Genomic DNA, 15,022 nt, shown 5'->3' with positions numbered 1-15,022 from the left:
ACCCTGGCGGATTCCTGTTTCCCAGCGTTTCCAGGCGTTTTAATGTAAACAGACAGTGCATCCGCGAAGAAAACGAGACAGATACGGTCTAATGTAAACTTGGCCCAAGTCTGTGCTTGAGTGGACATTTGACAAATAAAGGCTTCTTGGCTTCTTCAAGTACTAACCAGGCCCTTAAAGCGCATCAGGCGGTGCCAGTCTCAGTTTCTATAGCCTTCGGCCTCTCGCCTATATTACATACAGTAGAAAAATAGTACAATCAGCAAATGAACACATCCGAGTGGCTAGTTTTAGTCTTGACACAGATTTGGCCATATGTGGTGTTGATCTTGTCTTGGTCTTGCACCACCGTCATACTCAGTCTTGACTCAGACTCTGTTGGCTATGGTTTTGGCTAAGGTGATCTTGAAACCAATACTATTAAATTCATCCTACACTGGAAAAAAAAGGAAGTGAAAATATCTTGAATATGGTCATATTTATGTTTCCTATAATAAGATTACAATAAACCAAATATAGGATTATTAAACCAAGTTTTAAGCATTAAATAAAACTACTACTATGAATAATAATAATAATAATAATAATAATTAAAGCCGCAAGCGGCCTCGACGGGCCCTCGCGCCAGCGGCCAAGGGGGGCGGGGGCATGCGTCCCCGCGAAATACCTTCCACAGCTTCTTCGGCAAGAGACATTACTCCCACAATGGCGACAAAGCACAGAATTGGACACCTGGCAACGATAGGGTCTCGCACTGTACGGTGCTCGGGCCCTAATAATAATAGCGCCCCAATAAGGGTCTTGTAAAGAGTTTGCCTGCCAAGTTTGACAAATCAGAAGCTGCAATATCATTTCTGCCATAACCAGCACCCCCAGGGGCGAAAGTGCACAAAATTTGGCGTACATGTCAGGTGAGCTATGAAGAGTTTGCGTATGAAGTTTGATGACAATTGAGTAAATAGAAGATGAGATATAGATTTTTGCAGAATAAAATTTTTGGTTTTTCCCATGTCAGTAGGTGGCGCCATGCTGTACATGAGCGATTATGAGTTGGAAAAATAAGTGTCTACAACAGCAACGCACTATCACAAGGTAGTGGTGTAAAGGAAAAGCATAATGGAATTATTTACCAAAAACCCGTTTTGGAGCAATTGCGTCGGCCAAAAACAGCGCCCCCCATGGACGAAAATTCCCAAAATGTGGTATACATGACATGGGAGGTAGTAAGAGGGTGGCCGTGAAGTTTGACCAAATTTGAGGAAAGATTGGAATTTTTGCCCAAAAATAGCGCCCCCAGTGGCGAAATATCACAGAAAGTGGGTAACATGTCAGAAGCCCAATGAGTGATCTGCGTGTGAAGTATGAGCAGTTTTGAGCAAGTAGAAGATGTGTTATGAATTTTTAAGCATGTAAAATGTTGCATTGAAAATTGATTGACGTAGAACTTCTGAACGGTTAATGCTACGTGAAACCTATGTAGTAACTTTTGTCAGCCATGTCTGTAGATGACGTGTATCAATTTTGGTGACATTCCTATGAACGGTCTAGGAGGAGTTGCGCCGTCTTCGTGGCCATGCATTTCGCACAAAAGTGAAATTACCTCACTTCCTGTTGGGCGTGGCCAATGCATTGGCATTACATTTTTGTCCGGCTTAGTGAGATACATATGCGTACCAAATGGCATGCCACTACTACAAACAACACGGCAACCAGGCACCTTAATGCGGGAGGCCAAAATCACAACGAGTTAGGGGGCGCTATAGAGGCCCTGAGGCCCGCCTGGATCTGGGCTTCTGGTTCTCAGTAGCAGTGGCAGTCTAAGAAAAAGGAGCCAAATTTCGTGCGTTGTCGACCATGGCAAGCGCCCCAATAAGGGTCTTGTAAAGAGTTTGCTTGGCAAGTTTGACAAATCAGAAGCTGCAATATCATTTTTGCCATAACCAGCACCCCCAGGTGCAAAAGTGCACAAAATTTGGCGTAGACGTCAGGTGAGCTATGAAGAGTTTGCGTATGACGTTTGATGACAATTGAGTAAATAGAAGATGAGATATAGATTTTTGAAGAATAAATTTTTTGGTTTTTCACATGTCAGTAGGTGGCGCTATGCTGTACATGAGCGATTATGAGTTGGAAAAATAAGTGTCTACAACAGCAACGTACTATCACAAGGTAGTGGTGTGAAGGAAAAGCATAATGGAATTATTTACCAAAAACCCGTTTTGGAGCAATTGCGTCGGCCAAAAACAGCGCCCCCCATGGACGAAAATTTCCAAAACGTGGTATACATGACATGGGAGGTAGTAAGGGGGTGGCCGCGAAGTTTGACCAAATTTGAGGAAAGATTGGAATTTTTGCCCAAAAATAGCGCCCCCAGTGGCGAAATATCACAGAAATTGGGTAACATGTCAGAAGCCCAATGAGTGATTTGCCTGTGAAGTATGAGCAGTTTTGAGCAACCAGAAGATTTGTTATGAATTTTTAAGCATGTAAAATTTCGCATCGAAAATTGATTGACGTATAACTTCTGAACGGTTTATCCAACGTGAAACGTATTTAGTAACTTTTGTCAGCCATGTCTGTAGATGATGTGTATCAATTTTGGTGACATTCCTATGAACGGTCTAGGAGGAGTTGCGCCGTCTTCGTGGCCATGCATTTCGCACAAAAGTGAAATTACCTCACTTCCTGTTGGGCGTGGCTAATGCATTGGCATTACATTTTTGTCCGGCTTAGTGAGATACATATGCGTACCAAATGGCATGCCACTACTACAAACTACACGGCACCCAGGCACCTTAAAGCGGGAGGCCAAAATCACAATGACTTAGGGGGCGCTATAGAGGCCCTGAGCCCCGGCCAAGTTTGGGCTTCTGGTTCTGAGTAGCGGTGGCAATTCTCGGAACTGGCGCCAAATTTGGTGCGTTTTCGCCCATGGCAAGCGCCCCGAAAATGGCCCAACAGCGGAGAAAAATAAAGAAGAAGAAGAAGAAGAAGACGGAAGAATAATAATAGTGAACTCTTACAAGAACAATAGGGCCTTCGCCCTATAGGGCTCGGGCCCTAATAATAATAATAATAATAATAATAATTAAAGCCGCAAGCGGCCTCGACGGGCCCTCGCGCCAGCAGCCAAGGGGGGCGGGGGCATGCGTCCCCGCGAAATACCTTCCACAGCTTCTTCGGCAAGAGACATTACTCCCACAATGGCGACAAAGAACAGAATCGGACACATGGCAACGATAGGGTCTCGCACTGTACGGTGCTCGGGCCCTAACAATAATAGCGCCCTAATAAGGGTCTTGTAAAGAGTTTGCTTGCCAAGTTTGACAAATCAGAAGCTGCAATATCATTTTTGCCATAACCAGCACCCCCAGGGGCGAAAGTGCACAAAATTAGGCGTACATGTCAGGTGAGCTATGAAGAGTTTGCGTATGAAGTTTGATGACAATTGAGTAAATAGAAGATGAGATATAGATTTTTGAAGAATAAAAATTTTGGTTTTTCCCATGTCAGTAGGTGGCGCTATGCTGTACATGAGCGAGTATGAGTTGGAAAAATAAGTGTCTACAACAGCAACGCACTATCACAAGGTAGTGGTGTGAAGGAAAAGCATTATGGAATTATTTACCAAAAACCCGTTTTGGAGCAATTGCGTCGGCCAAAAACAGCGCCCCCCATGGACAAAAATTCCCAAAATGTGGTATACATGACATGGGAGGTAGGAAGAGGGTGGCCGTGAAGTTTGACCAAATTTGAGGAAAGACTGGAATTTTTGCCCAAAAATAGCGCCCCCAGTGGCGAAATATCACAGAAAGTGGGTAACATGTCAGAAGCCCAATGAGTGATCTGCATGTGAAGTATGAGCAGTTTTGAGCAAGTAGAAGATTTGTTATGAATTTTTAAGCATGTAAAATGTTGCATTGAAAATTGATTGATGTATAACTTCTGAATGGTTTATGCAACGTGAAACCTATTTAGTAACTTTTGTCTGCCATGTCTGTAGATGATGTGTATCAATTTTGGTGACATTCCTATGAACGGTCTAGGAGGAGTTGCGCCGTCTTCGAGGCCATGCATTTCGCACAAAAGTGAAATTACCTCACTTCCTGTTGGGCGTGGCTAATGCATTGGCATTACATTTTTGTCCGGCTTAGTGAGATACATATGCCTACCAAATGGCATGCCACTACTACAAAGTACATGGCAACCAGGCACCTTAATGCGGGAGGCCAAAATCACAACGAGTTAGGGGGCGCTATAGAGGCCCTGAGGCCCGCCTGGATCTGGGCTTCTGGTTCTCAGTAGCGGTGGCAGTCTAAGGAAAAGGAGCCAAATTTCGTGCGTTGTCGACCATGGCAAGCGCCCCAATAAGGGTCTTGTAAAGAGTTGGCTTGGCAAGTTTGACAAATCAGAAGCTGCAATATCATTTTTGCCATAACCAGCACCCCCAGGGGCGAAAGTGCACAAAATGTGGCGTAGACGTCAGGTGAGCTATGAAGAGTTTGCGTATGAAGTTTGATGACAATTGAGTAAATAGAAGATGAGATATAGATTTTTGAAGAATAAATTTTTTGGTTTTTCCCATGTCAGTAGGTGGCGCTATGCTGTACATGAGCGATTATGAGTTGGAAAAATAAGTGTCTACAACAGCAACGTACTATCACAAGGAAGTGGTGTGAAGGAAAAGCATTATGGAATTATTTACCAAAAACCCGTTTTGGAGCAATTGCGTCGGCCAAAAACAGCGCCCCCCATGGACGAAAATTTCCAAAACGTGGTATACATGACATGGGAGGTAGTAAGAGGGTGGCCGTGAAGTTTGACCAAAATTGAGGAAAGATTGGAATTTTTGCCCAAAAATAGCGCCCCCAGTGGCGAAATATCACAGAAATTGGGTAACATGTCAGAAGCCCAATGAGTGATTTGCGTTTGATGTATGAGCAGTTTTGAGCAATCAGAAGATTTGTTATGAATTTTTAAGCATGTAAAATTTTGCATCGAAAATTGATTGACGTATAACTTCTGAACGGTTAATCCTACGTGAAACGTATTTAGTAACTTTTGTCAGCCATGTCTGTAGATGATGTGTATCAATTTTGGTGACATTCGTATGAACGGTCTAGGAGGAGTTGCGCCGTCTTCGTGGCCATGCATTTCGCACAAAAGTGAAATTACCTCACTTCCTGTTGGGCGTGGCTAATGCATTGGCATTACATTTTTGTCCGGCTTAGTGAGATACATATGCCTACCAAATTGCATGCCACTACTACAAACTACCTGGCACCCAGGCACCTTAATGCGGGAGGCCAAAATCACAACGACTTAGGGGGCGCTATGGAGGCCCTGAGCCCCAACCAAGTTTGGGCTTCTGGTTCTGAGTAGCGGTGGCAATTCTCGGAACTGGTGCCAAATTTCGTGCGTTTTCGCCCATGGCAAGCGCCCCGAAAATGGCCCAACAGCGGAGAAAAATAAAGAAGAAGAAGAAGACGGAAGAAGAAGAAGAACTTCATGTGTACAACTGTACACATTATGGCCAAAGGGGTTAAATCAGAATGCAGGCAATCAAAGGAATAGGACACTTATTATGAATATTGACTTCAACAAATAATAAATTTCAAATAGCATCCTGGCAAACTGTCATTTTGAAATCGCATTCTGCTTCTTGAAATAGTGTCAAAATCCACCCTTTACGTTTCGTAAATGCATTCAGTTGGTAAACAGGAAGTTGATGTGCGACAGACCTGGAAACTCTATAGAACCCCAAGCTGAAGCTCGGTACCAAATATCAAGCAGTTGTGATTTGTAGTTGCTGAGAAAAGTGTTACAAAAAGTTTGTAAATCCATGCTATATGTTTCATAAATACATTGTCAGTAAACAGGAAATCGACATGCGACAGACCTGAAAACGGTGTACACGTATAGAACCCCAAGCTGAAGTTTGGTACCAAGTACCAATGGTTTGTGGTTGCTGAGAAAAGGGGTGTTTCAGACGGACGGACAGAGGTAAACCAGTATACCCCCCTTCAGAATGGGGGTTTAGTCAAAATGTCTCAAAATAGGTTTAAGAATCTTCCATTTAGTTTACTGCAATTTTGTAATAGTAAATACTAAAATGAGTGACTATATTCAAGATACTTTCACTTGTTAACATTTTTTTTTGCACTGTAGCTGTGAAGGAGTTTGTGAAGGTGTGATATCCCATCCAGGGTGTATTCCCACCTTGTGCCCCGACATCCACCACTACCCTGACCAGTATAAACCAATTACTGAATGAATTTTTCAATGCCTTGCCCTGCACAGTTTTAATCAGTCCATGTACCTCACTACTTTCAGCTCATTATGGGCTTAATTATTAGTTAATGAGCTCTGCCATGTGTGATGGGAGAAGTGATAAAGCTCTGCAAAGCACCTGAACTCTGGTTGATCAGAATATCAAGGGTTCTGGTGTACTGGAAAACTAAGTCACATGAAATAATTTGTATTAAAGGCTGTAGATGAAGAGATATTGCCATGTTTCCTGTTCACTTGCAGCGAGATCCCGAAGGTGTCGTTGTGTCCTCCAGACAGTGAGGATGCAGAGTCTCCGATGACTGACATCCCCATAGAGGAGGACCACATAAACCATCTGTCCACGCCACCGTGCTCCTCTCAACTGTACGACCAAGTGTTGCAGAGTCATGCATACCAGTCACCTCGAATCAAGAGATCATGCTGTGACAACCAGCAGCCAATTACAGACGTCTGTTTGAATCAAACAAATGTGTCTCCTCATTCAGACTGCACAAACAATGCTGTCAAGACGGTTCACAGTTGCAGTCCTTTCCATCAGCCTATGTGTCACAACACGATGCAGTGTCACTGGCTGCAAGGATCACGTGATGGCAATAACTACAAGCCTGTTCAGCATCATGTGGTGACAGTCCGGTATACATCTTTTCCTAAATAATGTTCTGATTGATTTAAATGCAAGCATTCTGAATGAAGTGTAAATAATAAGTTACAAGTTTGTCCCCTTTATAGGACTGAGAGACTCCACCGGATTCCAAAGAAGTAGGTTAACACTGTGTGCTAATGTGGCTTATAAGATATTGTCCCATTAACAGTAATTGTTTAAAAACAAAAAGAGATAATAGAATCAGGTCAGGTTTTTAAATAGCCTGTGGCTTTTTAAAAAAAAAATCCAACTTCTAATAGTCATTTGTTAACAACGATTGTTTTGACAGCTACTCCCAGGTCATAGCGGAATACCCGATGACGGTTCTTATCTCATGTGCAGCAGTTCTACTTGCCTTCTCCCTGGCTGGGATTTTGATTGGTCCCCTGCCAGACTTCTCTGATCCTTTAGCAGTAAGTACCTTTCAGTTCATTGTGTAAAATTTCTAGCAAAACAGAGCCCCTAGTTATAGCACTTCAGGGGCATTGAAAACACAAAATGGCTTATCGTTTTCAAAGTGCTGTATTCATAATAGATTAATAAATCAACCCAACAACAAGACCTGCAAATTTGCCTTATAGACTAAGTACACGTTTTAGGAAATAATCCACCTCATCTGCTCCTGATGGTCTATTACAGGGATTTGAGCCACGTGGAACAGACATTGGGATTCGACTGACAGCCTGGGAAAAGCTGCAGGAAAGTACTGGGCCTGGGAAAGCACTATCTCTGACATCTCAACAGTCTGTAGACCAAAGTATAGCACGGTACTGTAAATAGTAAATGAGCTCCTTGCCATGTAAACTCATAATCCACTTTATTATGAATAACTTAGACACTTGCTAATTCATGCAATCATGTGACAGCAGTGTAATGCATTAAATCATGCAAATACTTACAAGGTTTGATATGTGCATTCTGCTCACCATGGCTGTAAAGAGTGGTTATTTGTGTTACCGTAGCCTTCCGGTTAGTTCAGGCAAGTCTGGTCATTCTCAACTGACCTTTCTCAGAACAAGCCATTTCTGCCAGCACAGTACTTGCATTCTGGATTAACTCCACGCTGTTGTGCTTGAAAATCCTATGAGAACAGCCGTTTCTGAAAGGCACTGGGATCACATCTATCTCCATTCTGACATTTGATACGAACGTTAACTGAACCTCTTGATGTGTTGGGCAAAGGGTGGGGGACGACACATTAGGCCCTGTTGGGTATTCAGCCCCACTACATTGAAAATGCATGGAATTTATCAGCAGCATGTCAGACATTATTGCAGATTATTCAGGAGCCAGTCAGAACGTGCAAGCCTCAATGCCAGGCATTGCCCGAATGCCTGATTTGCCCTACCAAGACACTCGGGCAGAAATATTTTAGTGAGTTAGGCCCGTACAGGCACACCTATGGTCGGCTTCTTTAAGCACAAAAATGATTTTCAAGTAAGTACATTACAAAAAACAAGACGTATTAACCAGCGTGATCGCCATTTTGTTTTTTTCTTCCCGATTTGTAACGGCGATTCTGATTGGCTTGCTTCAGACGCGCGTGTGCATTTGTGCTTTTCATCACTACGAGTGGTCGCTGGTGCCCTCTACGTTTTCCCAGGTTGACTTCAGGATGTCCACATATACATGTAAAAAAGCTAGTGGTAAGTACAGTGCTCAGCGTAAATGAGTACACCCTCTTTGAAAAGTAACATTTTAAACAATATCTCAATGAATGAACACAAACAATTTCCAAAATGTTGACAAGACAAAGTTTAATATAACATCTGTTTAACTTATAACGTGAAAGTAAGGTTAATAATATAAACTTAGATTACACATTTTTTCAGTTTTATTCAAATTAGGGTGGTGCAAAAATGAGTACACCCCACAACAAAAACTACTACATCTAGTACTTCATATGGCCTCCATGATTTTTAATGACAGCACCAAGTCTTCTAGGCATGGAATGAACAAGTTGGCGACATTTTGCAACATCAATCTTTTTCCATTCTTCAACAATGACCTCTTTTAGTGACTGGATGCTGGATGGAGAGTGATGCTCAACTTGTCTCTTCAGAATTCCCCAAAGAAAATAATTTCTTTACACCACAAAGGTGAAGAAAATCGGCATGCAAGTTCACTGCAATTATCTAAAGAAGTAGAAAGCCAAACTGGGGTGACTATTTCCCGTGACACAATATGGCATACACTGCAGAGGAATGGCATGCATGGATGCCGTCCACGAAAGAAGCCTCTCCTAAAGCCCAGGCACAAAAAAGCCCGCCTAGAGTTTGCCAGGGCCCATGCTGACAAAGATGAAGACTACTGGGACTCTATACTCTGGAGTGATGAGACCAAGATAAATGTTTTTGGAACTGATGGCTTCAAAACTGTATAGCGTCGCAAAGGTGAGGAATACAAAGAAAAATGCATGGTGCCTACAGTGAAACATGGTGGTGGCAGTGTCCTTACGTGGGGCTGCATGAGTGCTGCTGGTGTCGGGGAGCTGCATTTCACTGATGGCATCATGAATTCACAGATGTATTGCTCTATACTGAAAGAGAAGATGCTACCATCACTCCATGCCCTTGGTCGTCGTGCATTTTTCCAGCATGACTAAACACGCATCTAAGGCCACTGTTGGATTTTTGAAGAAGAACAGGGTGAAAGTGATTCAGTGGCCAAGTATGTCTCCTGATCTGAACCCAATCGAACACCTATGGGGAATTCTGAAGAGACAAGTTGAGCATCACTCTCCATCCAGCATCCAGTCACTAAAAGAGGTCATTGTTGAAGAATGGAAAAAGATTGATGTTGCAAAATGTCGCCAACTTGTTCATTCCATGCCTAGAAGACTTGGTGCTGTCATTAAAAATCATGGAGGCCATACAAAGTACTAGATGCAGTAGTTTTTGCTGTGGGGTGTACTCATTTTTGCACCACCCTAATTTGAGTAAAACTGAAAAAATGTGTAATCTAAGTTATATTATTAATCTTACTTTCATGTTATAAGTGAAACAGATGTTATATTAAACTTTGTCTTGTCAACATTTTGGAAATTGTGTTCATTGAGATATTGTTTAAAATGTTACTTTTCAAAGAGGGTGTACTCATTTACGCTCAGCACTGTACATTCAATGAATGGAAAGACATGCTTTTGTGTCTCAAATAGTAAACCACACCTTCTACAGTAAATATATATCATGTACATAGTGAATTATCCCATAGATAAATATATCTTACCCCATTTATCTTTGCAATATTGCTAGTCATTGTTATAGGCAAAACAAAGTGCGTTTTGTGTCCTAAACTCTATATAAAAAGACATATTACGTAGGTAAGTTTTACATATGATATTGATTTATGTTTCATGTTTTCAGGACTTGTCTTGTTCTTCTGTTGCAGAAATAAATGTTTTTAAAAACAAAATGTTGCTTTTTCGCCCGTAGTCAGCTGGGATAGGCTCCAGCTTGCCTGCGACCCCGTAGAACAGGATAAAGCGGCTAGAGATAATGAGATGACGTACTTTTGTCTAAATAAGTCAGTTATACCCCTAGAAAACATATCAGTATTGCCTTGAACCGTGTACTAGAAAACTCGCCAAAATACAGCAAAATTTTAAGGCAAAAGGAAGTTGAAGGGGGGGGGACAAAAAATTGAGGCCATTTAAGGTGTCAAAAGTTAACGTTGAGGCCTGACGTGTGATAACTGTACCCGGTAAAATGAAATAGAAACTGAAAGTTGGATTCTTCTGCTGGTGGCTTATTGCCCTACACCTGGAGGGAATAGGCTTGTTGGAAAACTGTTGCACTTATTAGACTTGATGCCAGTTAATTTGTAATTGTTCTATTATTACACTGTTACATTCTTTATACCATATTTTTCTAAAAACAAAACCGTGGGGCCTAACGACCCTCCTTTGCTCCATCTGCATAATATTTTGCATTGTGCTACTGCCACATGATTGGCCGATTGGATCATCGCATGTATGAGTAGGTTTACAGTTGTTTCTAATAAAGTGGACATTCAGTGTATACTGTATATACACTAACGAATTTCATACTTCATGGTGCTTCCAGAGAGGTCACCAGTAAAACCCAGCTCCATTTAAGACATCGTTCAACGAGAATGCTACATACAGACACTACTAAGAATGCCTATTTCTGCAATGATCCAGGTAAGGGAAAAGAAAATACTTGTTCTGGTCATTTGCAATTGTCAGTTAAATATGAAGCGAAACAAATGCATCAGTAATTTGAGTGTAGCAAATAATAAAATATGCTGGTGTCTGTCTTCCATCTGTGCTGCTGCAGGAGATCACTACGCCCAGCTGGTATTCCGCTCAGGAAACTCTGATAGTCTCTGGAGTCTGAAGGCAATCCATTCCATGTGCAAGATGGAGCAAACCCAGGTAATCCAAATATATAAGATTTTGGAAATGTTTGGTCCAATTTTATGTGAAGGTGCCATTTTACTCTTTAAACTCTTGTAGTCAAAAAATTTAATGTCATCTTTAAACTTTCAGATACGCTCAGATGCACACTTCAAAGAACTCTGTCAGGTCAAATCAGAAGCTTTTGGCACCAAAGAGAAGCGAGAGTGCTGTCCAAGTTGGTCCCTGGGGAACTTCTTGGCTCTCCTCAACAACGTCTCTTCCTGCTTCAGTCTTACAGCTCAGCAAGTGTCAGACAGTTTAGGCTTGCTCAGATATTGTGCCCGTTACTACCATGATGGAAGCCTTGTTGCATCGTGTGCGCAGAGAAGCAAATATGGCTATTGTGCATCTGTCCCGTATCCCTGCAAACACTCCAGTATCGTCTACCAGATTCTACATTACCTGGTGGATAAGGACTTCCTGGGGCCTCAGACTGTCGAATACCAGGTTCCATCCCTAAAATATAGTGTTCTGTTCCTACCAATGACAAAAGGAAATGCATTAATGGAGATTTATCTAAAACATCTAGAAGGTCACGAGCTAACATATAATAATACTACCATAACAGGAATGGACTTGGGAATTAAGCAAAAGCTTTTCAAATATTACCTCTCAAGAGACTCGGTCTACCCTATTCTCACAGTTCTCGCGCTGCTACTTACAATGGCCTTATATCTTAGATCATTCTTTTTATCAGCTATGTCATTGGTTGGAGTCACATTATCACTTTTGACTGCTTATTTTTTCTACAAAGTTGTATTTGGCCTATTGTTTTTTCCACTTATAAATCTCATGGCAGTTCTGGTCCTTTTAGGAAGTTCCTCAAATCAAGCCTTCACCTTTAATGACTTTTGGAAGTCCCAACTGAGCCATAATCCTCCAGCTGCACTAGAAAAGAGAGTCCACCGTGTCTTACAGGAAATGGGGTACTTGATCTTGGTGTCTGGCTTGACCTCCAGCATCACATTCTACTCAGGCTACATAAGTAGCATTACAGTGGTCAGGTGTTTTGCTGTGTATCTTGGTAGTGCTTCTTTAATCAACACACTTTTCACTCTTGTTTGGCTCCCCTGTGCCATTGTTTTGCAAGAGCGACATGCAGCAGAGGCTTCCAACGCTACTTCTAAGCCATCATGGAAGCCATGTTGCTCCAAAAATCCTGGTGGATTTTGGGACACCAGCTCAAGGAAGCGGTGCCTTTTCACAATGGGACAGAAATTCCGGGGCCTAAAACGTGGACTCTCAGACACATCAAATCTAATTTTCTTAAAAGTCCTGCCCTGTGGCGTGGTTAAGTTTCGATACATATGGATCTGCTGGTTTGCAGTCCTGGCTACAGGAGGAATTTACATCTCATGTGTAGACCCTGGCATGAAACTGCCAGCCTCAGACAGTAGGGCAACTCAGCTGTTTCGCTCCAGTCATCCATTTGAAAGATATGATGCAGAATACCGCCATCAGTTCATGTTTGAGCGAATGAAACAAGGAGAGGATGAGCCTATGACCATGACTCTCATCTGGGGTGTCACCCCAGCCAATGATAATGATCGTTTCAATCCAAGAAGCAATGGCTCCTTCACCATGGACCCAGAATTCAATATAAGTAGTTTTGAAGCCCAAGTCTGGTTGCAGAAGCTATGTGGAAGAATTAGAAGCCAGACATTTTATTCACCACCACCAGCAGACCAAGAAGCAGTGGAAGACAATACCTGTTTTGTGGAAGACTTGATTCATTGGGTATCTAGTCGCCGTTGTTCTGAAAATGAGGATCCTTTTAGTTTCTGCTGCAATAATATTACATTCCCCTACTCACCCAATGTTTTTGAGCAGTGTCTCAAAATGATGGTGGAAGAACAGGCAGAAATGGGTTCACCTAAAAACGGGGGCCTTCGTTTTGATTCACAAAATCGAATCGCTGCCCTTGTTGTGGTATTTAAGACCTCACAGCTTTACAGCTTTAACTTCAGCAGAACTTCAAACTTCTATAAACAAATCATGTCTTGGTTCAATAATGAGATTTCGAGTGCTCCACCTGGACTGCAGAGAGGGTGGTTCGTGAGCCAATTATTGTTGTATGATCTCCAGCAATGTCTGAGCTCAGAGACATTAGTAGTGGCAGGCTTTTCTGTAGCCCTTACATTTGCATCGCTTCTGGTCACCACTTGGAATATACCATTAAGCATTTATGTGACATTTGCTGTCGGAGGGAGCGTTTTTGTTACAGTTGGCCTACTTGTGCTTTTAGAATGGCAGTTAAACAGTGTGGAAGCCCTGCTCATTTCAGCTGCTGCTGGCCTCTCTGTTGACTTTGTAGCCAATTACTGCATTTCCTACTGCCTGGCCCCACATACTGACAGACTGGGTAGGGTCGCATATTCTCTGAAGAAAATGGGTTGTCCAGTAGCCACAGGTGCAGGAGCATCCTTTTGTGTCGGGATTATAATGTTACCGGCAACAGCATTGCTTTTCCGGAAGCTTGGAATATTTCTCCTTCTCGTGAAGTGCGTGGCATGCGGTTTTGCCACTTTTTTCTTTCAGTCACTCTGTTGCTTCTTTGGTCCTGAGAAGAACTGCGGGAAAATAATCATACCATGTGCAAAAGAGAGAGCCACAGAAACTATACAACCTTCTCGTTCAGGTGCTGAAGCAGGAAACAACAATCCATCAGCTAACGGTACGTTCAGCTGCGGTACTGGCACAGGATCACAAGGGAGAAGAAATTGTATGAAAGAAAGTGGCGGAGCATTCTTGTGCCCCAATCAGCACCGTCACAGGCAACACCAGTCAAGGCTAGGGAGGGAGCCAGAGCAGTATGAGCTACAACCCCTTGCCTGTCATCTAAGTGACAGCTTTGAAAATAGCACTTGCACGAGCAAATTGTCCAACAGACCTTCTGTTCTTTCCGATGACATCGAGTTCTGTGGTCTCAGTCCAAAGCGATATTATGACAGGATTAGCACTGAATCCGTGAGCGAGGAAATATGCAGCAGGCACCTCAAAGGTTGTGACACTTCCCGAGCCATCCAGACCTCATCCCCTTACAAAGGAAACAAAACGCGACCTGTGGTAGTTCCTCCAGGTGATCCAGTAAAGGAAAAGCTTTTGTGCAAGAAATGCCATACCAGCCCTGGAATTAAACTATGGAATGTCTCCTTATCATCCTCGAGCATGGACGATATCACTGTCACAGAGACCACAGATGACAATAATAAAAGGTCACTCTCTATGGATGGGGCCTATAGATGCCATGCACATAAAAGACTATTGTCTTGTCAGTCTCAGAGTTCCTTTGAGGGGCTTGAAGATTCTAACGAGACTTGTTTGAGTGACATTGAGCCAACGGTCTCTATCGCACCACCCACAGTGACTGACAGAGAGCTGCGACCAGGTCACCTCAATGGCAGGAGAGATACTTTGCGTCTGTCTCTGAGAGAAACAGTTTATGACCCTGGCTCCCCAGGGTCCGGAAGGGGGCGGACAAGCCAAAGTGAGCTGCCCGTAATATTGCCAAACAGTCAACCGGATTTACCCGACGTTTGGATCAAGAGGGATGGAAGAGATGAGGACAGCAGTTGATTTAATGAATAAAACAGATTAACAGATGGATCTCAGTGTATGCTTTTACCACCATGTTTAATCCTGAACTTGCGGTGGTGTACTTGTACAGT

General features: G+C 42.7%; 1 protein-coding gene across 1 annotated transcript in view; it reads left to right on the top strand.

The window, feature by feature from the left end:
* disp2 (dispatched RND transporter family member 2) overlaps positions 1-14,930 on the top strand; it is a 34,414-nt gene extending 19,484 nt beyond the window's left edge. Inside the window, exons 2-8 of the mRNA XM_060933029.1 lie at positions 6,532-6,924; positions 7,021-7,050; positions 7,224-7,347; positions 7,574-7,701; positions 10,999-11,096; positions 11,233-11,330; positions 11,445-14,930. Coding sequence (XP_060789012.1) covers positions 6,532-6,924; positions 7,021-7,050; positions 7,224-7,347; positions 7,574-7,701; positions 10,999-11,096; positions 11,233-11,330; positions 11,445-14,930 — 4,357 coding nt within the window. The remainder of the gene's footprint in view (positions 1-6,531; positions 6,925-7,020; positions 7,051-7,223; positions 7,348-7,573; positions 7,702-10,998; positions 11,097-11,232; positions 11,331-11,444) is intronic.
* The last annotated feature ends 92 nt before the right edge of the window (positions 14,931-15,022 follow it).

This window comes from Neoarius graeffei, chromosome 11 (assembly GCF_027579695.1).
Source record: "Neoarius graeffei isolate fNeoGra1 chromosome 11, fNeoGra1.pri, whole genome shotgun sequence".
Lineage (NCBI taxonomy): Eukaryota > Metazoa > Chordata > Actinopteri > Siluriformes > Ariidae > Neoarius > Neoarius graeffei.
This window is presented reverse-complemented; position numbering and strand designations above follow the sequence as displayed.